The sequence below is a fragment of the Malus domestica genome, chromosome 06, assembly GCF_042453785.1.
Source record: "Malus domestica chromosome 06, GDT2T_hap1".
Classification (NCBI taxonomy): domain Eukaryota; kingdom Viridiplantae; phylum Streptophyta; class Magnoliopsida; order Rosales; family Rosaceae; genus Malus; species Malus domestica.
The window spans coordinates 29,901,541-29,925,094 of NC_091666.1; the positions used below are offsets into that span (position 1 = coordinate 29,901,541).

Sequence of the window (23,554 nt, forward strand, 5' to 3'; positions counted from 1 at the left end):
AGGTGTTATAACTTGAAATAATAACATTGTGTGATCGTGTTATCATCAACACACTGAAAACTACTCACTTGTGAGGGTCCCTTAATTAGTTATCCCATGGTTGGCTTGTGAGTGGCACTCATCAAGATTAAACCTTTTTCCTTAATCTTCATGGATGGCAAAAAGGGTTGGTTGATATGAGGAAAAAAATTAGGGTTTGTCGGCAATGGGAATTTAAAGATATACAGAACGCATCAATTCAGGTATGAAATTTTTGTGGAGGGAGGAGACATCTTTTTAACACTTGGGCCCTTTGGTTCCTTTGGACTCATTTCAATTTTCCTCCCTATCAAATTATCAATGAGAAAATGTGACCACATTCTTAAGTGAATTATGGGTTGCTGAAAAAATAACATCATTTTCTTTAGGTTAGGTGGAGATTGTGTTTTAACCTCTCATAGACTTCTTGAACAATATTAGTTTGGTGGAGTTGTTGGCCATTTATTTGGAATAGTAACTAAGTTGACCAGCAATATCAAAAGATGATTAGGAATTAAGTTATTGAACTAATAGTCTTATTTTAATAGATTTTGATCTACTAAATCTATGTTTTTAACGTATAAAGTGTACCACCTTTTCTTAATTAATCTATCACATGAATCACATTAAGTAGGTACGTATCCACCTCCAAAAATAGAAAGAAAATAATATATCAAGTTGTATTTTTCTCCTTTGTTTATTTCATAATTTTGTGCTTTTTTGAACAAAAGATATTATACATACTAATTTTGTGCTTAGCATAAGTAAGAATCGGGAAAAGAATAAGCCCCAATTTTCAACTAATTGATTAGAGTCATTTAAATCATAAAACAAGACCCTATGACGCAACACGAAGTAAACAAAAGGGTTACCAACATAAGCTCTTGAAGAATTAGATTTGGAGTCCATTAGGTTCTGAGAAAAATCCTAAAGGGTTGTATTTGATTAATTCTTGAATAATTACAATTGAAACATCATATGACATAAATAAAAGGTTACAACTGCAGGAACAACTCAAAGGACCTTGATAATTAAAACAACATTAATTGGACAGAAATCGAAAGGTCTGCTTTTTATTTCAGAAATTAAAATGTTGTTTTGGAAGCCTAAACGGCCTTAAATGGTTAAATCCAACATATATCACAACAATTGGAACCATGATATCGTTCCCTTTCCGAAAAGGTATCATGGCTCCAATTCGAAGCTCGGCCCCCAAATTTGCAAATTCCCACTATGTCTCTTTGTCTTTCATCAGTCCATTCCCTCTTTAATCCACTTGGCATTTATTCTACATCACCCTACAAACTTATAATATTGAATTAGAAGATGGAAGTTTAGTGATCAACAAAAATTAGTCAAAATTTGGTATTTATGTTTTAATAAAACGAATTTATCATGATCTTGAATTAGTCTAGTTTTAAACATGGATTTATCGAGTGAAACTATCATATATTGAGTTTATGGTTTAGATTTGGGGTTGGTTTAGCATTAAGATAAACCCTAAAAATGAACTATGGTGGTTGGTGGGAGATAAGTGCGTGCTCTACCACTACAATTATAATCCCTCTTGCTAACACTCAATCTTTATACTTGTATTAAAATCACTTTTTTGTTGTCGTTAGACTGTAGATCTGGACGCTTAATTAATCAAGTAGCTCTAGTAAAAATGCATGATTTTATCAGCGACAACAATATAATATATATCTTAATAAGATATTATAAGATTGTCTTCTAAATGCAGAGAGTAGAAGATGATTCCTCTCCTACAAGATATATATAACTTGGTATAGAAATAGAAGTCCAAATTTCTCCAAAAAAAGCATTGTTCTCATAGGTCACGCGCACGACAAAACTACATGCAAAAATAGTTCGAATTCGAAAACAAGTTAAAGCCATTCACATTCTCTCATCCTTCTTTACCTTTTGTATCCAACAAGCTGCAAGCGTGCATGTATATATGCGCATATGTACCCAAACAAATGGCTTTTTCAGTCCAATATATGGACTTTAGTGTTTACACTTTTTAGCATACCATGTCATGAATATGAAGCAAATAAAGTTAGGGTAAGAAATTTTGGACATAAAGTGCAAGTGATTTATCCGTAAATACAAAACTAACGCAGTGTAAGTGATTTATTAGTAAACACAAAACTAACATATTTGTTAACATACTTTCTAATATAAGTGAATCTTACCTATAATGATAGAGTTCAAATTTATCGAAGATTGTGTTGATAAGTGTGTCAATTTTGTACATCCGAGTAGTTTTATTGTAAAAGTATACGAAGTATTGGATGTAAATAGAGAAAGTGAGTGAGAAAGAAATGCATCTTCGTGTGTGGCCTGTCATGAGAGGTGTATGCAAATTTGGAAACACAATGGGACCCTTGTGCAATAGCCAGTTCACACTCCATTGCTGAGGAGTCAACCTCATTGCTCTCTTTTAGTCCATCAAAGATCCAACACCGTCTATCATGATTATTTCTCAACACAAAAGTTTGGAAAAATGAAATGGCTATGGGGACAAAAAGGACTAAAGTAGAGACGTGGAGAGGACATATCGCACGCAAACAAAGCAGTTTTGTCTATGCCACTTATACATATCTATGGCCAATATATGCAAAAGTCCACATGTAAAATGGTAAATTCTCTCTTGTCTCATAAAATTCAAATTATCAACGATTGCATGTAGTGTAATTATCATCTACAAGATCATTTCCTACGTGTGCACGTGTGTAGGGCTCTATAATCTACACCATGTTTTTTCTAAAATTTTCTATTTGGTGGATGTAGTTTGAGTACTATGTATGCATGGGCAGCATATAGGATAGAAACCGAAGTTTGATAAAAGAAAAGGAAAAAAACCTGTACCCAAGCATACACAAAGTCATTGCCACCAAGAGAGATCACATCAAAATCATCACTAACAAGTGAGGCCACATCTCTATCCGGGATATCAACTGCTAAATGTGAAAAATAAACAAAAAAACCTAACCTAATCAACCATTCCACGGCAGCAATATTATAGATGGTGTATCAGTGACATGGGTATATGCCAAATGCTGTCATGTTTCTCATGCACAGTAAGATTAGACTTCTGAAGTTAACATGCATGGTTGATTAATCTTAATTTACACTTAAACAAGCAATCAAGCACCTAATAACTAAGCACAACATCATTATTATTACTTTCCCTTAGCTTTGGCCGGCATCAGAGGACAGTAATTTCTCTGAGATGATTGGATAAGAAGAAATTATCTAATACGCAAAGTTTACTCGTGGCCATCCAAACCAAGCAGATCCAAGTTCAGAAGATAATAAAGGTGCGGGCGACATTCAACCATCATTTTACTTGAGAATATACTACAATATTGATCCTTTTTCTTTTTGTGAATTGGGATGGATGATGATTAATTTTACATAATGGTAACTTTAATTAATTAATCAAGCAATAAAATGCACTTGAAATTGAAAGTCATGCCACTGGAAATGACAAACTCACATCCTATCCATCACAAAATATATACAAATGGAAGCCACTCAATGAGGGGCACAGACAGTAATAATTAGATTAAACAAAGACAAAAAGTAATGGGTGAATTTTTATTCTGAATAGGGTTTTTCCTCTAAACCCTAAAGTTGTAAATGCGCAAAAACACATAGCCCACCTCAACCAATCATTTTCATTTGACTGGTATCAGAAAATTCTACAAATTGTGTTTATTGGTTGAGACCACCCTAGCTAGGGTGGTCCAATCAGTGCCCTAAAAATACTCGTCTTCTGTATATGTGCACTATAAATTTATGTGATTTTCCACCAAAAGTAGCACTTTCTTGCAGAATTGCAGTTTCTAGCTAGGATTCTTTGTTTTTGGGAGCCCCATGAAGGAGACACTAAGGTACTTGGCAGGAATTGCAGGGCCAAGTGGTTATGGCTCAAAATCAACTGCTGAGCAAGTCACTCGGGATTGTTCTTCCTCAGTCCCTTCTCAACTCACTGCCATAATCACTGGTTAGTTTATCAGAACCAACCATCTCTTATAAAACCCAAGAGAATTATAGATAGTAATATGAGCAAATTACAAATATGCACACACATGCATCTCATTATCCTTTACAATTGCATGGTAATTTGGATGCAATTTTTCCAAATATGTTCTATATGTATCCCTTGTTGATAATTTTCACTAAACAAAGGTCGAAGAGATTTCTGATCAGAAAAACATTGGAACACATGAATATATATATATATAGTGTATGGTTGATTTCAGATTTTTCAGGCTCTCTTTCAATCTCTCAATCTCTCTCTCTCTCTCTCGCTCTCTGTCTGTTTTTTAGTGGCCTTTACTGCGGTTACATGAAAAATGGTTTTTACTGTTATCCATAGCGTTCTCTTAGTTTTTCAGTCTCATGAATATATGTATATATATACATATTTCTATTATCTCTCTCACCTTATTTTGCTCCATTAATTTGGATATGTGTCGTATTTTTTTCAGACACAAAATCCCACATATATGATGAAGTTTTTTTTTTTTTAATATTTTTGTTAATTTTCAGTAACATAATTCAAAGATTTATTCATTTTTTTAACCCTTTATATCCCTCTCTAAACAATTCTTCTTCTCCCCGATCTCATTTGTTTCGTTTCATAATGATCTGAAAAATGAAGGGACCGTTTGCAGAAGAACTCTTCAATCCATGCTTTCTTGGATGGAAACATAAAGTTCATCAGAATAACCTGGAAAATATAAAAACATACCTAAATTCCTATCCAATCCCACCAAATTTTGATACGCTAGAATATTTTAATTACTATTTTAATGAATAAATATATTCCATGCAAGGAATTTAAGTTGTATATTAATTTCTTGCAAGTGGTTCTTTTTGGCTCTAGCAAGATATGGTTTTTGTCTCTTTTGAATAGTATTCTCCCATTGGTTCAGAGTTGCTCTCTATATGACAACTGCTTTCTGGACCATTTAATCATGCACTATTTACCCTAATTAATTAAATTACTCTATTACCTGGGAATTACAGGAGCAACATCAGGGATCGGAGCTGAAACGGCAAGAGTGCTGGCAAAGAGAGGAGTGAGGGTTGTGATTCCGGCCAGAGATTTATCGAAGGCGGCGGAAGTGAAGGAGGGGATTCAAAGGGAGAGTCCAGAGGCTGAGGTTATAATCTTGGAGATTGACCTGAGCTCACTTGCTTCTGTTGATCGATTTTGTTCTGAGTTCTTAGCTCTAAGACTTCCCCTCAACATCCTCATGTAAGTGTTTTTCATACACATCCTCATGTAAGTGTTTTTCATACACACACACACACACACACACACACACACACAAATATATGTATATATGAATGTATGTGTTTTGTGTTTTTGGTTGGCACTAATGTATGAAATCTGGACAATTTGCAGAAACAATGGTGGGATGTTTTCTCAGGCTTTGGAATATTCTGAAGACAAAATTGAGATGACATTTGCTACAAATTACTTGGGTAACTTCTATTTCACTACCCATGAAATTTTTTTATGTTAGACCATCACACAACCACCTAGTGTTACAAATTTACTCTTGTTATAACACGCATATGCATTTATTAATATTATATATTATAAGTTCACGGACAACTAATTATGTCATTTAGTTGCCACTAATACTACATTCTAATGATATTAGTCTGCATTTGTAAGGAAAAAAAAACATATATCATTTACTCATATTAGAACATGTGAATAGTAATATCACATGGACAGTGACTGTGAACTACCCAAAAAAACCATAGTTTGGGACATGAATGAGGTATTCACATGCAAGCAATGGCCTCAATTGCTAGAGTACAAATTTTGTTTCGGGTAGTGCTATCCACATACCTATTTTTACTTCTCATACACATTTTGTTAATTTCTATATGTTGATCTTCTTCAATTCATTCAATCTGAGAGTCATAAATTAAAAAGGGTGTGTGAAATAAAAAGAGGGTGTGGATAGCACCAACCTTTTGCTCCCTCCCAAAAGATGCCAAGAAAAATTAGGCCATGCTCATGTGGCCTACAGTATGTGTGAAATGGACCACAAGGCACGTTTTTGGATTCTCTACAAGAACCCCTTTTAATTCTTGCCCGTGACAAAAAAACAGCCCATTTGGGAAAACGCATGACCATTCAGTCCTTTTCTTTGGCAGGACACCATTTTTTGACAGAAAAGCTGCTGGAAAAAATGGTGGAAACAGCAGCTCAGACCGGCATCCGAGGGAGAATAATCAACGTTTCTTCTGTGATCCACAGCTGGGTTAAGAGAGATGACTTCTCCTTCAACCAATTGCTCAACCCTAACAAGTAAATTAATCACACTTAATCCTAATTAACCTTACTAAACCGTGATTAGTAATATTTGTACAAGCACTAATCTTGTTTGTTCATGCAGTTATAATGGTACAAAAGCATATGCTCAATCCAAATTGGCTAACATATTGCATGCCAAGGAACTGGCAAGACAGCTGAAGGTAGCTACCATTTTCCAAAGATTTTTTTTGTAATGCGTCGGTTATATATAACAATCTCTAACCAGGACGTTTCTTAAACGTTACAGGCAAGAAATGCAAGAGTAACGATCAATGCCATACATCCGGGAATTGTGAAGACGGGAATTATGAGAGCTCATAAGGGCTTTATCACAGGCATGGATTCATTTCTTTGATCTAAGCTTACACGTGAATGACAACTTACAGTTTTGCAGAACGAAATCTAACTTCTCGGAACCTTTTTGTTTACGTGCAGATTCTGTGTTCTTCATCGCATCCAAGTTACTAAAATCGACATCTCAGGGTGCTTCGACAACGTGCTATGTTGCTTTAAGCCCGGAGCTGGAAGGAGTGAGTGGGAAATACTTTGCAGACTGCAACGAGAGCACCTGCTCGAAACTAGCAAACGATGAACCTGAAGCTCGTAAGTTGTGGAAGCAGACTCGTCTGCTAATCCATAGACGCCTTTCTCAACCAACAGCGTAAGAACAACGAAAAAATGTGTATTCGATCCCTCTGCCATTCAGTCATGTATATAAGGGGATTTATATAAGCAAAAGGTAGTTAGAGAGGCCTAGTATATGGAGACTACATAATAATCAGACTCCGGAACCAAAGAATCATCACTTGGTGGCGCGACCGTGACACTGATAAATTCCTCCCACCTCCCAAAAAGAGAGAAGAATGTATAAATTCCAAGGTAATTAATAACTGAAAGAACTTACATACCCTATGTTGTCACTGTTTTCGTACAAGACAATCGATATGTACATGACAAAATCTGAAATTCGGCTTCTAGATGCAATTTTGCCTGCTTGTATTCTCCGAAAACATGATAGATAAATTCAGAGCATAACGATGTATATCGGTGGCAGCATATACAGTCAAATATTTGAATCAAGGACTTACACATCGAACAATCTGAACTTGAGAAATCCATAACCAAAATCATACATCCTACTAGCGTATATAATTCTTGCTTGTCACCTGGACATATCCCTAATGTCAAGACAGGGACAAGGTTCAAGCCACGGTTGCAAAAAAAATAAAATTTCTTGCAATTGGATAAAAAATATCAGTACTATCAGAGTAGTTTTATCATAATTTACCGTAAACTGCATGATCAAAACCAACAAAAATGGGATACCAGAAGACATCCTGTGTGTCAAGGGAAGGTGAAAGCGAAACTACAACCGAACAAATTGTGAAGAAGAGAAACAAAGATACATACTCATAACCCATGCCATCTACTACAAAGTAAAAACACAATTCATGAAATGATAATACACCGAAATCTAGGATACGATGAAAATACAAGTGAAACACACACGTTCACTAGCAAAGAAGGTTGGGGATTACAAGGCTTACATATTCATTACGGATTAGCTGTTCCGTTCAAGGAAGACGCTGAGTACACGAGTGAAACAAACCCAGCAACAAGGTGGTGCTGTCATGTTGGGCTGCAACTCTTAACAATGAAGCTCTTTCTTTCTGTCTACTTATAACACACAGAAATCAAGTTTCCTGGCTGACAAGTCAAACATCATCATCATTAAGCATCTTTGGTTGTGACTTATAAACATTCAATGTTGTCAAGTGTCTCCTCCCATCTTCATTTCTTGACCTGCCATGGTTTTCAATAGATGTTATCAAAAGAATTCTACATCACCAGTTTTATTTTCCAAAAAGGAAACAAAAAGATTATTGCAAAGCATTAAAGAACTGCGAGCAATGAAAATAATTAGTAAGCAGAAACTTAGAAGAGAAAATGAAACCTATAAACCAAAATAAGGAAATACCCTTAAACGAGGAGACCGACGCATAGATAATGCAGAGGCAGGAGATAGAATTGCTGCTCTACTCCCCTTCCCATGGTTTGGTTTCTTGAAATGTCTATTTTCTTCTGCGTATTGAACTTGGTGGTCATAAATCTTGGCTGGAGATTCACTTCTCTCAGTTGAGACAGACAAAACTGGAGCAGACCCAGAAATTGTGGAAGACTCTTGAGGAAGAACAGCTGGTAATCCTGTTGAGCCATAATGGACACAAAAATCAATACTGTATATCAATTAAGTGCAGTGGACTCAGGAACTAAAACAGCTTTTAGAATAATATACAGGGCCACTATTTGAGGATGTTCCCCTTCCAGCACAGAAGATTTTAGGGAAATACAAGAGAGAAGGACTACCTTGAGCTGCAGCATCTTGAAACTTCACTCTCATATCTCTGGCAAATTTAAATAACTCATTGGTTCTGTTCAATTCGCGAATCATCTCTTTGGTCTCGTTCAAGTACGGATCACAATCTAACACTAAACATTAAAAGAAATGCAATATTAGAAAGTTGGAGATAGACAATATAAGATGTAAATTCAAGATTAAACTATAACCTACAAATAAGAGGGGCAATACTTACAGGTGTAAGTATCATTTGCATGTCGAACAGTGAAACAGAATTCCTGATCTGGATTCTTCAAACTAATGTTTTTGAATGTGAATTTTACACCTAGTCACAGACGGATGTATGTCATTCCCCATAAACAGTATATGAGAAATATTGCACAATCAAATAACTTAAATTACCATGTCCGCCTTCAACGTAGAAACCAAGAACCCTATTATACCAAGAGATGGCCTCTTTTATTTCATCCTTTCTGTCTGGGATACAATTTTCTTCAGATTCTGCCAAAGTTTGAACGTTACTAAAATTTAAGAAAAGTAACAAAATTTGGAATCACAATCATATATTGATGTCCTTTGAAATACCGAGTCACCCTCCATTAACAAAGCCAGAATGCAATCAAACAAAGAGAAAAAGTTTAACTATTAATAAGTATAAAATGATAGAAAGCTATAACCAAAAACCAGCAATGAGCCAATAACTGAAATAATCAGAGGAAATTACCGAAATATTGCTGAGAAAGGATTGCAGCATATTCTTCCCTCTTAGCCCTTTGATCTTGCACTGTTCTCTTAAGTACTTCAATTCTAGCTTTCCTAGCTTCAATGGCCTCCATCAATGCCATTCGCTTGGCCTCTTTACGGGTCTTCACTACAAAGAATAATAAGAAATAAAAACTAACACAGATTAATTTGAAGAAACAAAATATCTTAAAAGAAAAAATATTACAGCTAATCATAGCAAAAGCAGCAACTAAATTGATTAGCTTTCACAAAATTTGCGTAATTTCTTTGCAATTTTAACTACAAATTTTCCCCAGTAATTTCTAATTTCCATTAAAATTATAAATACAAAATGCAGAGAATATACCTGCTAGGGCTTTAAACAAATCATCCTCAGCTTCCCTCAATTTAGCTTTAGCCTCTCCTAATTTACCTGCACTTATTCAAAAGAAAACAGACTTCAGCCAAATGAGATTTACAAAAATTTAAATCCGAAACCCTAATTTCGCACGAACCACACATCCTCACTCTGCTCAAGAACCCTAATTTATGCACGAAAAACAACAAAAACGCAAATATAAACCCTAAATTGAAGTGCTTTTTGACAAAACGAGTATATCAAAGAGTTAAATGAGAAGCTGGACCTTGGGACTGGAGGGTTTCTTGTGCGGTAGCGCGGACGGAAGCCAGGGAATCCCGAAACGACGCCGTGAAGGCATCCAAATCCTTCTCGTGGATCGGAATCTCACTCTCGCAGGCCATCCGTAGCGACTCCATCTTCGTCCGTACGGACTCCTCCGGTTTGCCGTCCATTTGCTGAGGACTGAGGAGCGAGTGAGGGAGAGGGAGAGTAGAGTCGGACTATTTTTTGAAAAACGAAATTTTTGCGCCCGCCAATTTTTTGTTTTTTTTTTCTCAGTGAGCCGTATTGGATTTGGTTGCAGACATATGGGCCGGGCAAATATATGGGCCTCATGGATAAACCCGATTTGGGTTTTGGGATTTGGGTTGTAGGTGTTGAACTGATCAAAGTCAGGTTTTGTTTGGAATTGCCTCTGAAATTGCTAAAGCGTTTTCTGGAAAAGCAGGTGGTGGATGCTTGTTCACGAAAGGAAAAACACTAGCATTTTTATAAAAAATTTGATTGCTTTAATAATAGAAACACTTTCAGTAAAACCTGCTTGTAACCATATGTGTGTTTTAGATAAGCAATTTTCAACGAGAGTTAAATTTTGTCTCTCTAACATTATTCTACTGCACAGCTCGTAAAAATTGTTGTAATACATGAACAATCAAGTAAAAAAATACCAATAATGAATGTCACTTTCATAAATTTTCGATATATCATGAGTTTACTAACATGGAATAAATATTGAAATAGTAAGTATTCCTCACATTAAAATTATGTATGTCATACGTCAACAAGCAAGTATGAGATAACCAAGGAGGATTGTTGAAATGAATATATTATTGTCATTCATGACTACTTGCATTCCAAACAAATAAACATGTTAGTTTATCTTCTACCTAAACAACCATGTATCATTCAAATTCATCATTTTCTTGGTTAATCAAAAGTTTAGGGGGAGATTGATTACTCTCACCACCAGCACTAGGGCAAACCCACAACTTCAAACCTAAAGACCATATGCGTGACATCTAAGTGTCAGCTGCTACAGGTATGGATTTACATAAGAATTTGCAAAAATCGCACACTAACGAGAAGTGCTAGCAACAAAACTCGAACTTTAGTGGAGCGGAGAGGCTTACTTGTCTTATAGTTTGGCTGCTTTATCCATTTTTGGTTTTATTGCTTGTTGCTTTGTTTGGTTCAATAATACCGCCTATCCTGGTGAGTTTTATGAACCCACTGGACCAAAAGCTTCTCAAGCTCAAGTATTTACTTTTTTGGTTAGAGACCAACGTCTTGGGGCTAACGTATGATCTGCTCAAGGACTTACCAATTTAGGTAAATATCTAATGCGTTCGTTGACCGAAAAAGTTATTTTTGGAGGAGAGACCACAAGCAGATACTTTATCAACCGAGCCAACTCTCGTTGGCAAATTCATCATTTTTTTTCAATTTCAAATAAACATGTAATACAATGCTAAGACCGTAACCTTTGTTTTTGGTCAATTATGACTCGTGACCTTGTGTACCAAGGAAAAGGTGCATAATCAATTAGGAATTCTTTGACCTTTAAAGCCAAACAATTGTGTGAGAGTGGAAAGAACATGTAAGACCCACATGGATTATGATCATTGTATCAAATATATGTTTACTTGGATTACAATCTTCCTTTTCTTTAAATTACAATGTTGTTAAAATAACAAGAAAGTACAATGATTGTTTGTGATGCTTCATGCATGCATATATATATATATGATGTATTCCAAGAAAATTAAGGGAGTCGTAGTGATCTTTCTTGCAAACCAAATCAAAGACGGAGCTGTATTAGTGCATGTTAACGTATATATTCTCCATAATTATGGGCTCATAACTTGTACAAAATCATTATGTTGCTAATTAACTACTTAATCAATCCAGCTATATAATATTCCACGTACTATTCACCGCTTTTTGTTGTTGGGCGCATCACAATTCACATGCAGTCTAGGCTAGGTTTGACACCTTTTTTTCATATCGAGAGAGAGAGAGAGATTACTCATAGATTTGAGAGTTTTTTTAATATGACCGAAACATGGGATGATACATCACGTGTCATTATATAAATGGTGGGATATGTATATTAATAAATTAATAACTTAATAAATTAAACTTCTCATCACTTATATAAGAACACATGATATATCACTTTTGTTCCGATCATAATAAAAAATTTCTTCTTAAATTTGACCATTTATTTCGAATTACAAGGTGCACGCGCAACGAGCAAGGATCAACCTCTCTCCGTCTCTCTTTACCATTTTTAAAGCTAAATGTGATGGTTCGAAATCCTCGCAACAATTGAAAAGTCAACAAATAGTAGTCTGTTACTAAAGAAAAAGTTAGTCAGACAAATTTTTAGATCATATTTTGTAAATCATGTACATGATGTAGCGGTTGATGGTTAAATTCATTGTTAATTAATTTAAAGAATGAATTCAACCATTAACCGCTACATCATTTGATCTATAAAAGATTGTTAAAAAAATTGGTCTCTCTAACATCAACCGTTACTAAATGTCCGAAAATGCTCCATGAGTAACGCACGGCATGTCTGTGTATGCACTGATACGTAGAGGTCCATGCATGCGTCTGTGTATGCATTGGTACGTAGAGGTCCATGCATGCATGCATGGACAAAAGTTTTCTTAATTGAAAATTGAAAGATGATCCTTCAGTCTTAAAGAGATAAAGCTATGAATATATATTGTACGTTAATCAAATTTAATTATATATATCGCGCCGAAAGAAGGAAAGCTAATTAGGCCATTAACCTTGAAAGAAGGGAAGAACATCCTTCTATATATTAAAAGCAATACAACAAAACCCACAACCACGTCAAAAGTTCGTCAAAGATAAAAACTAGGGCAACTACCATACCCTCAAAGAAAAGAATAGTTAGCCTTCACTACGTTTGCTTGATTATTTAAATACGAGATTAATTCATTTCTAATGATTAATTTGACTGCAATAATGCACACATAAGTTCGTAATTGATGACATATATTTCAAACAAATTAATGTTACTTAATTCCATTAATTAACAACTTTGTTCAATTAATCATATGGCTATCTACCATCATCAGTTCGTGCGTTTTCCACTCGTGTTGGTGACCCAAATGGGCCGTGCATATATGTATTCATGCTTGGAAAATAGAAAAGTTTCTTAGTCAAAAAGCCTCATGGTTGATGACGAACCCTTGATGATATAACCTTTTTCATTGGGATCGTTTTTGCTCTTATTGTTTAAATCAGTACGGGATAATTCAGTGGTTGAAAATGAATTTCAAATCTGTATTCCACACGACATGTCCTGAGTTTGATTCCTAGCGCTGGTGAATCATAAGATGATGGTTAAGAGGAGGCTAAAATGCTACTATAAGTTTTCTTAAACCCCGGAAGAATGGATTTCCATTGTGAAGCCATCATATGGTTTTTTTTTTTAAGAAAAAGAAAAAGAAAAAGCTAGCAAATGTTGCGAGTTATATATTAGTTAGAGTGTAAATAGTAGTTTATTGTTCCACATTGGTGAAGTACATATGTAATTCCAATTGTAACTCCTATATATACTTCACTTTGGAGATTAATGAATACATAAGAAATTCCCAAATATTGTCATATATATTTTTGGTATTTACCATGTTTAGTTTAATATTGGTATTTATCATGTTTAGTTCAATTTGGCATCAGAGCAGTTCGCTCTTGGTGACCTGTGTGCTTTGTGCCCACATTTTTCGTGATTTCCTTCGTAAAAAAAAAAAATAAAAAAAAAAAAAAAAAAGTGAATAGTGGCGCGCTACAGTACATTGCGTGAATAGTTGTTTGTAAACAGTGATTGCTACAGTGCATGAATAGTCTCTGCTACAATGCCGTGAACAGTGCTCTGTTACAGTATTTGGTAAATTGTTTTCATTCCGCTGCGTATCTTTTGTGCCTTTATTGTTCGTGATTTTTGTTCAATAACTTAATATAATCATAGTGTTGTTATGCATCTTGGTGGAACAAATAAATGGATAATAGATATTGGGGCCACTGATCATGTGACTAATGACCCTAGAGTGTTTGATGAATTATGTGACTATGTTCGTGATCCGTATGTTACTAGTGCAAATGGAGCATATTCCCCTGTGAAGGGTGAAGGCACTATCTCTCTGACTCCAACCTTATCATTGGTCCGTGCTTTACTTGTTCTTGATCTTAAGTGCAATCTTTTGTCGGTAGGAAAATTTATTGATACCTTATATTGTTTTGCTCACTTCTACCCTACGTATTGTTATTTTCAAGATATTCAAACTTAAAAGATAATTGGTCATGGTAAAAGAATATGGGGTTTGTACATCTTGACTATTGAGGATAATGTTGTTTCTGGTTCAAATAATCATCAAGTTTTAAGTGCTAAAGTGGATGATAGACATCAAATTTGGTTGTGGCATCGACAATTGGGATATCCATCATTCAGTTATATGAAACATCTATTTCCTTCTTTGTTTCACACTTGTAGTGATTCAGAGTTTAAGTGTGAAACATGTGTCATGGCTAAGAGTCATCGTGCTTCATTTCCTGTAAGTGATTCTAAAGCTACTTTGCCATTTGATTTGATACATTCTGATGTGTGGGGTCCAGCGAAAGTTACTTCTAATGGATTCCGTTGGTTTGTTACTTTTATTAATGATTGTACTCGGTTAACTTGGGCGTTCTTGATGAAGAATAAGAGTGATGTTCCGTTACTTCTTCAAGAATTTTGTACAATGGTGTCTACTCAGTTTCAGACCAAAGTTAAGGTCTTCAGGTCTAATAACGGGGGAGAATATATGAATCACACTTTGGCATGTTTTTTTCGTGATCATGGTATTATTCACCAGACGACTACTCCGTTTACACCCCAACAAAATGGTGTGTCCGAACGGAAGAATCGTCAAATAATGGAAGTTGCTCGCTCCTTGATGTTGGATAAATGTGTTCCTAATCATTTGTGGGGTCATGTTGTTTTGGCTGCTGTGTATTTGATCAATCGTGTTCCAAGTAGGGTTCTTGATTTTCAGACACCGTTCGATGTGCTACAACAACATGTTTCTCTTGTTTCTGTATCAAAGCTTCATCTGAAAGTGTTTGGATGTATTGTGTATGTGCATGTCTACTCTCATCAGCGGAGTAAACTTGATGCATGTGCTCTCCGGTGTGTCTTTATTGGGTATGCTAACAATCAGAAAGGCTATAAGTGTTATCATCATCCGACTAAAAAAAACTTATATTACCATGGATGTCACCTTCCATGAGGAAGTTTCGTATTTTGTGAAACCCTCTTCCGACTCTCCACTTCAGAGGGAGAGGGGGAGTGAAGTGCAGATTCGAAGAGATGGTATGGATGATGTGTTACAGGCAAAGTTGGGAACATAACCTATTATGTTGCGTGATACTGGTCAGTCGACTACAGATAGTGATCGGTCACCTGTTATTCTCAAAACTATTTCTACTGAAGATAGATCAGATATGCCCAGCGAGTTGCCTGTTAGTATGTCTGACGAATTGCCTTCTAATGATCAGTTGTCTGCTGCTGATATGTCTAACAAGTTGCCTGATGATGGTTCGTCCAGTGATGATTCTTCTAACAGTTTGGTACAAGATGGTGGCATACATGAGGTAAATTATAACGATTCTTCTACTTATCAGTTGCCTCCACGAGCTAATCATGGAAAACCTAAAGTATAATATGAGCCTGATATGCATGCCAAAGCCAAATATCCTATCACTAATTATGTGTCTACTCATCGTTTATCCAAACCATATGCATCTTACATATGTCAGCTATCTAGTGTATCAATTTCAAAAAAATTGCAAGATGCCTTGTCTGACCCTAAGTGGGTTAATGCCATGCAAGTTGAGATGAAAGCTTTGGAAAATAATTCTACCTGGGATTTGGTTCCTTTACCAAATGAAAAAAAAACCGTTAGATGTAGATGAGTGTTTACTATTAAGTACAAAGCAGATGGTTTTATTGACCGGTATAAAGCTAGATTAGTTGCTAAAGGTTATACTCAAACCTATAGGGTGGACTATCAGGAGACATTTGCACCTGTTGCCAAACTTAATATTGTGCGTGTTCTTCTGTCCTTAGCAGCAAACCAGGATTGGCCCCTGTTGCAGTTTAATGTTAAGAATGCTTTCCTTCATGGTGATCTTAAGGAGGAAGTGTATATGGATCTCCCACCTGGTATTGGAACATTTCTTGGAAAAGATGTTGTATGCAGGTTACGAAAGGCTTTGTATGGTTTGAAACAATCTCCTAGAGCGTGGTTTGTGAGGTTTACAAGTTCAATGAAGAAGTTTTGGTATATCCAGAGTCATTCAGATCATACTTTGTTTCTAAAGCGACAAAATGGTAAGCTAACTGCATTGATTATTTATGTTGATGACATGATAGTGACTGGTGATGATTAGAAGGAGATACAACGTCTTCAAAAGTACCTAGCTACTGAGTTTGAGATGAAAGAATTGGGTGAATTGAAGTATTTTCTTGGAATCGAGGTTGCACGATCCAAGCATGGTATTTTTCTGTCTCAACGGAAATATTTCTTGATTTGTTAGCTGAAACATGTATGTTAGATTGCAAACCTGTTGATACCCCGATTGAGCAGAATCATCATCTAGGCTTATTTTCAGATCAAGTTCCTACTCATGAGGAACGGTATCAGAGGCTTGTGGGGAGATTAATTTATTTGTCTCACACTTGCCCTGACATTACTTATGCAGTTAGTGTGGTAAATCAGTTTATGCACTCACCTAGTAAAGCTCATATGGATGCAGTAACCTGTATTTTGAGGTACTTGAATATGGCTCATAGCAGAGGCCTGTTTTTCTCCAAGAATGGTCATTTGAATGTCGAAGGGTATACAGATGCAGATTGGGCAAGTTCTATCACTGATCGGCGATCTACATCTGGATACTTTACGTTTGTGAGTGGTAATTTAGTTACTTGGAGAAGCAAGAAACAAAAAATGGTGGCTAGGTCAAGTGCAGAAGCTGAGTTTCATGGTATGTCGCATGGTGTATGTGAGTTGTTGTGGTTGAAAAAATTGTTGAGAGATCTTAGGTTTAACCACAAAGGTGCTATGAAACTTCATTGTGATAACAAGACTGCTATTGAGATTGCTCATAATCCAGTGCAACATGATCGAACAAAACATGTGGAGATTGATCGACAATTCATTAAGGAAAAATTGGATGCTGAAATTATTATGTTTCCGTTTGTGAGATCTGAAGATCAACTTGTTGATGCTCTTACTAAGGTTGTGTCTAATAGTGTGTTTTCCAACTCGCTTGACAAGTTGGGCATGCGTGACATCTTTGCACCAACTTGAGGGGGAGTGTTGCGAGTTATATATTAGTTAGAGTGTAAATAGTAGTTTATTGTCCCACATTGGTGAAGTACATATGTAATACCAATTGTAACTCCTATATATACTCCACTTTTGAGATTAATAAATATATAAGAAATTCCTAAATATTGTCATATATATTTTTGGTATTTACCATGTTTAGTTTAATATTGATATTTACCATGTTTAGTTCAATAGCAAAAACCACATAACATGTTACAAATGTGCATTATAGAATCTCTCCTTTCTGAATCTTTAGAATTTGAAGGCATCGAAAGAGAGAGACAGAGAGAGTAGATATTACAACGGTTACAAGATTTTTCTCAATACTAACTAACAACATATTCCTATAGATAGATTAATAGGTCACGCACTATTGCACCGTTTACTCTAAATTTGTAATTAACTAGAAGGAGATGCCAAATACACTAACTAGGACTTAAAGACATCAAAGCCTTCTCCAAGAAAATGTCATATATGACGTGGTAGTTGAGTCATTTGAGTCATTGCTTTCTAGTTGCTTTCTTTGTTTGCTAACAAAGATGGAGTCTAATGCCTTTAATTTAATTTTTTAATGTATGGATCTCATTAACAACCAATACGATGAAATTTTAATTATTTTTTAATAGTTAATGTAACTATAAAGCCCAATATATTAATAAATAAATATTTAACACATCCATTAGCAATAAAATAAAATTTTAACATATTATATTTGACATATTCTTTAAAAATGCTCTAAGTCGATATATTTGAAAAATGGTATATTTTAAGAAGGACATGAAAGAACAACAATTAAGAATATATAACAAGAAATCCAATGACGGAATGATATATATATATATATATATATATATATATATATATTTATTTATTTATAAAGTATGATATAGAGAGTTGTTGCGACTTCCAGCAATAATGCATTCTCCTCAAAAAAATAAAACACACACACACACACACAAAGTCACTTGGTCGATAGAAATATATGATCTCTATTTAAATAACTAATCAAAAAGTTTGGAAATTAAAAAGTAGAAAACCCTGTCCATGCGATGCTAATATTAACAGAAAAATGCTAATATTAACAGAAAAAAGGGAAGTCATATCATCCTCCCAAATTCTTCGACTACAATGATTTTATTGTACATAATATATTATTAATTTACGTGTTATAATATCAATAATATGATAAGATAACTATTTATTGTATACTTGATTTAGCAACATTTAACCTTTACTTTGTTGCACGATGATTTATTCCAGCAATACTCAATTTTTATTTTATCGAATGAATTTTTAAATTTAAATTACTCATGAAATTGAAAGAGAAAAAAATTATCTCAAAAGGTTGACAAGGTTGACCTAACGTGCCTTGTGGCCCAAACCTTGAATAGCCAAGAGCAAGTCTACCCTTAAAAATACGCTGACACCCAGTTCATTTAATCAACTCAAATGAATAGTAATTGATCCTAATAAACAGTAATTTGCTAAATGCATCTTCACCCTCAAAAAATGCGCTGGCACAAAGTCTACTCAATTCGTATTAAAATATTAGTTTTTTTTATATAAAATAATAATAAAATAGTTTTAATTTCGGATAGGATTTTTAACCAATCTTGTTACACCAAATGTCATTATCCGAAAATACTATTTTGTGGATAGATTTTCGATAAGATTTTCAATCAATCTCAACGCGACACGTGTCATTATCAGAAAGTATTACTTTGTGAATAGATTTCCGATAAAATTTTCAACCACTCCCAACAAACCATGTGTCACTATCTATTTATAGAAAAAAAATTATTTTTTAAAATTATTTTCTGTATTTTTAAACATTTTTTTATTAATTTTTACTAAGTTAATTACTCTGGACCGTTGGATTTGAAAAAGATTGAAATCCAATAGCCCAGATTTGGACACGTGGCCAAAGGTAATAATTATGACCGTTTGCTTTTTTTTTTTTTGAAAATCGTGGACCGTTGAAATAGGAATTGGACGGTCCAAAACGCACCACATCACTAGCTTTTGGGTTTGAATTTCAAATTTTTTTACCTTTGGAAATCTAACGGCTTAGAAAACTAGTCGTTGGAAATCCAACGGTCGAATAAGCGCCACATGGCTTCTCCCGCTCCCTTTTTTTGCGTCTGAGAAGGCAAGCCCCGCCGTCTTTTTTTTTGTCAGGAACCCGCACCCACTTGCGCGTGGGTGCAAAAAAAATTATTGGGCCTCGTTGACATCATACAGCGTGACGTCACATAGCCCGATACATTGCTCAGCGCATTTTAGACCGGCCTACATGCTGGCTTGGGCTGTAAGCTAGCCTATTTGGATCGGCTTGAGGGGATTTGAGTGAAGCCAGCCTATTTTGTAGGCTTTGTACCAGCCTACCCCATTGAGGTGGAATTGCTCTAAAATAAAAAAAATAAATCGGTGAAGGCTGAAATTAAGCTAAATGTCCTTTACAAAGCAGCTTGGCCAAGCTTTGGTGTCTAATGTCTGTATGCACATGATGTGCTTTGCTTCCCTCCATGCAATTGTTTAAGAAGATTTACGCTCAGAGTAATGTTGCGTTAGCTATGCATTTAAACCAATATATTGATATTGACAATACCAAGGGAGCATTTTTGCTCATCACTTTGCTTAAGTAGTGATGAGCTAGCTTTATCACCTCATTAACTGTCGTTAAACGAGTGTGACTTTTTTGAGAGAAAGGAAACTTAAATTGCAAAAGCCTCGAGGGCACAGAATACAAGGAGCGTTAAACATTTATGAATTTCCAAATGTTTGTAGCGCAAAGATTAAATCACTCATCAATAACAATAATGCTTATCATGCACCAATCAAGGGGGTGAGCAATAATTAGCGATCCACGACCAATGCAGCATGATTTAGGTTAGCAATTTTCTTTCATTGTCTTATGATTTAGGCCTAATTAAGAAAATAGCTTGTCTAACAAAACATAATCAAATATCTTTTTTTAATAATACAAACGGGAAATCGACCACAAAATCTCGAAAAAAATTCATACAAAGGATGATTGTATTTGATAATTTTTAGTTCAATATTGGATTGGTAGTGGTAGATAGCAAATATTATAGAAGACAAATTAGAGAACGAGTGAGATGGATGTATAATATAGTGAAGTGACACGTCTACTTTTTGTGATGGGATGTGCTTGTCTCTTTCCCTTCGCCAACGACAATGCAAAAAGGAGACTATAATATATCAAAAAGATGTATGTCCTGTACTCAAAACAGAGATCTCTCTAGAGTTTAAAGATCAGATGATTATGATCGCTCAATATTAGATATTCAGATTCTTGCTTTATGTGAGGTAGGTCAGTAAAATATGTCAATGAGAAACACAAAATTTAAAATGAGTACTTCGGATCACCTGGTCCGTTGGTTTCATGCACAAAAATCCGAAGTGTCTCGATTCCTATACTCCTCCATGGCCTATTTGTCCCAATCATCATCTTCCTCTTCTCCCACTTTCTCCCACCTCTCATGTGCAAAGCTAACCCCCAACTAGCCCTCCTCATAATCTCGTGCTTAGATTCCTAATTAAACACACTTGTACGATAATTTGATTGGATTAATAGCAAGCCACTCAGTCAAGTCACGAGGCTGCAAGCAAGCAAGGCATTATGTGTGTGACTGACTAAATATAATTAAATAACATAATCAAACCCAAATCCTAATTAAAAACACAAATGATTCGTATTATTCTCAGTATGGCCTCTTGTCACACGACACCACGTGACCGGTTTTTCCCCCACTAATTACAGTTCTCAAGCGTTAGTGGGATTTAAGTATTCAATAGAAAATTAAGGTGGCAGATATAGTGGGTTGCAAGTCACCAAGTCAAATAATCCCAGCAAGCAATATAAATCTGGTTAATTATAATTGGATAAAATTATTATTTAGCTAGATTTTGATCTAGTAAAAGTATGATGGGTTTGAGAGCTGGTGTGTGATTTTTTTTTAATTCTTATCCAGAGGAATCATTCTAAAAGAATATGAAATTTATAGAATGAAATAAGCTCAAGCAATAAGAGTTGATGGCGTTTTACCGTAGTGGAGAAAAACAATTTTGCGTATACACTCTAGTGTGAGTTCAATCTCCAATAATCCACTTTCCGGCCTTTTCCCCTCTTCTTCCTCCCCTCCTCTCTCAGTTTCCTCTTCTTCTTTTCCTCTCTACAAGGGTAAAACAAGATGATGATGTGGCTTAATCTTGAGCGTTCAAATAGGAGGGGAGAAGAGGGGAGAACAAGAGGGGAGCAAATCTAGATCTATTTTGAATAATCTGAACATATCTTATTTTAGGCTATCATTGAAAGAATAACGTGCAAATATTTCGCTCAAATCGAAAGTTGTTTAGTTATCTTATTGTGACTAGAGACAAACATAATTGTTGATAAACAATGAAATGTTCACAATAATAGTCGAATGACTGAATGATTTTTTCGAGTTTATTAAATTTGTATAAAGATGTTATATGAATGATGACCTAAAAAATGAATTGATCGAATCATGAAATTACTATGTGGTGGTGTTTAGCGCAGTCTTATGTGTGTGTATGTATATGTATAAATGTGTATGTATAGTATATGTATTACTGTATAATGCAACATCTTACTGGAACAGTAGTTGAATGCAAACTTTATAGAGAACCATACATTTCTGTTCAAGTCCATGTTTTTCTAATATAGATTTGGATCTAAATCTGAGCTCAGTTTTAACGTTAGGATCAGGATCTGCAATTTTATATTAGACATGAATATTATTGCTTAAAATGTTGTGGACATGGAGCCAATATAAACAAATATATAGTATTTCACCTTTCAGCTTTGTTTTTCCTTTTGCAGTTTTTAAAAATCGCCAAAATGGTTCATGAGATTTGCATAACTTATCACTTTGGTCCCTAAGATTCCAAATCGATAAAAGTGGTCTCTGAAATTGTCCACCATCCATCATTTTGGTCATTCCGTTAAAAACTCCGTTAAGTGTCCCGGAGTTCTTGGCTGGAAGTTTGGGCAATTTTCAAAGTTTCGTAACTCAATCGTTTCTTAACCAAATTCGACCCATAATATATCAAAATGAAGATAGGAAAATGTAGAATAAGATTATACCTATTTCAAAGCCCAATGGTTGCCGGAGATGGCCGAAAAATAGCCTCCGAGTGAAAACTTGAAAACTCGCAGGAAACTGGGTAAACTTTAAACGCTCATAACTTCTTCAATACTCAACGAAATCAAGTGATCCAAAAACAAAAATCATACTTCTCGACGAGAATAAGAGAATGGTACTTTTTTCGATGGCTAATACGCCGTGGTTTGGCCGGAAAACGGCTCGAAAGTGGCTAAGTTGAGACTAAGACAGTCACTTTCGAGCCATTTTTTTGCCAAATCACGGTGAGTTAGCCTTCAAAAAGGGTACCATTCTCTTTGTCTTATTGAGAAGTATGATTTTCGTTTTTGAATCACTGATTTCGTTGAGTATTGAAGAAGTTATGACCGTTTAAAGTTTACCCAGTTTTCGGTGAGTTTTCAAGTTTTCACTCCGACCAGTCAACTTTGAGGCTATTTTCCGGCAATCTACGGCAACCATTGGGCTTCGGAATGATATAATCTTATTCTACACTTTCCTATCTTCATTTTGATATATTATGGGTCGAATTTGGTTAAGAAATGATTGAGTTACGAAGCTTTAAAAATTGCCCAAACTTCCGGCCAAGAGCTCCGGGACACTTAACAGAGTTTTTAACGGAATGACCAAAATGATCAATGGTGGACAATCTCAGGGACCACTTTTATCGATTTGGAATCTCAGGAACCAAAGTGATGAGTTATGTAAATCTCATGGACCATTTTGGCGATTTACCCAACTTTTAAATGGTGACTTTGGAATCGAAAACTTTCCATATCTCTGTGTTTGTAGTCATCGGTTCGACCATTCAATTTAAATTATTTGGTACTCATTAATTCATTTTACAAGTTCATTTTATACAAAATCAAGTTTTTGAACGGTTCAGATTTCAGGATCCGTCGATTTCGGATA

The 23,554-nt window shown here is 35.3% G+C and overlaps 2 protein-coding genes across 2 annotated transcripts; one reads left to right on the plus strand and one right to left on the minus strand.

Moving 5' to 3' along the window:
- The first annotated feature begins 3,679 nt into the window (after nucleotides 1-3,679).
- Nucleotides 3,680-7,274, plus strand: LOC103428286 (short-chain dehydrogenase TIC 32 B, chloroplastic-like). Its single transcript, XM_008366383.4, has 7 exons — nucleotides 3,680-4,030; nucleotides 5,059-5,290; nucleotides 5,441-5,520; nucleotides 6,208-6,361; nucleotides 6,450-6,528; nucleotides 6,615-6,702; nucleotides 6,803-7,274. The coding sequence occupies exons 1-7, from the start codon at nucleotides 3,901-3,903 to the stop codon at nucleotides 7,030-7,032; spliced, it is 993 nt and encodes a 330-aa protein (XP_008364605.1). The 5' UTR covers nucleotides 3,680-3,900; the 3' UTR covers nucleotides 7,033-7,274.
- A 411-nt stretch (nucleotides 7,275-7,685) lies between these two features.
- On the minus strand, nucleotides 7,686-10,356 carry LOC103428287 (kinetochore protein SPC25 homolog). Its single transcript, XM_008366385.4, has 8 exons — nucleotides 10,094-10,356; nucleotides 9,817-9,882; nucleotides 9,451-9,597; nucleotides 9,129-9,227; nucleotides 8,962-9,051; nucleotides 8,735-8,857; nucleotides 8,346-8,572; nucleotides 7,686-8,170 (listed from the first exon to the last, which is right to left on the minus strand). Exons 1-8 carry the CDS (start codon nucleotides 10,260-10,262, stop codon nucleotides 8,159-8,161), a joined length of 933 nt encoding a protein of 310 aa, XP_008364607.1. The 5' UTR covers nucleotides 10,263-10,356; the 3' UTR covers nucleotides 7,686-8,158.
- Between the last annotated feature and the right edge of the window lie 13,198 nt (nucleotides 10,357-23,554).

Bases quoted from the DNA above. Each gene is read 5' to 3' on its own strand.
- LOC103428286 (XM_008366383.4), top strand. From the start codon at position 3,901: ATGAAGGAGACACTAAGGTACTTGGCAGGAATTGCAGGGCCAAGTGGT. The intron at 6,529-6,614 runs GTAGCTACCATT...TAAACGTTACAG, and splicing joins AACTGGCAAGACAGCTGAAG to GCAAGAAATGCAAGAGTAAC. The intron at 6,703-6,802 runs GCATGGATTCAT...GTTTACGTGCAG, and splicing joins TCATAAGGGCTTTATCACAG to ATTCTGTGTTCTTCATCGCA.
- LOC103428287 (XM_008366385.4), bottom strand. From the start codon at position 10,262: ATGGACGGCAAACCGGAGGAGTCCGTACGGACGAAGATGGAGTCGCTA. The intron at 9,883-10,093 runs GTCCAGCTTCTC...GAATAAGTGCAG, and splicing joins AGAAACCCTCCAGTCCCAAG to GTAAATTAGGAGAGGCTAAA. The intron at 8,573-8,734 runs GTAGTCCTTCTC...ATGGCTCAACAG, and splicing joins TCAAGATGCTGCAGCTCAAG to GATTACCAGCTGTTCTTCCT.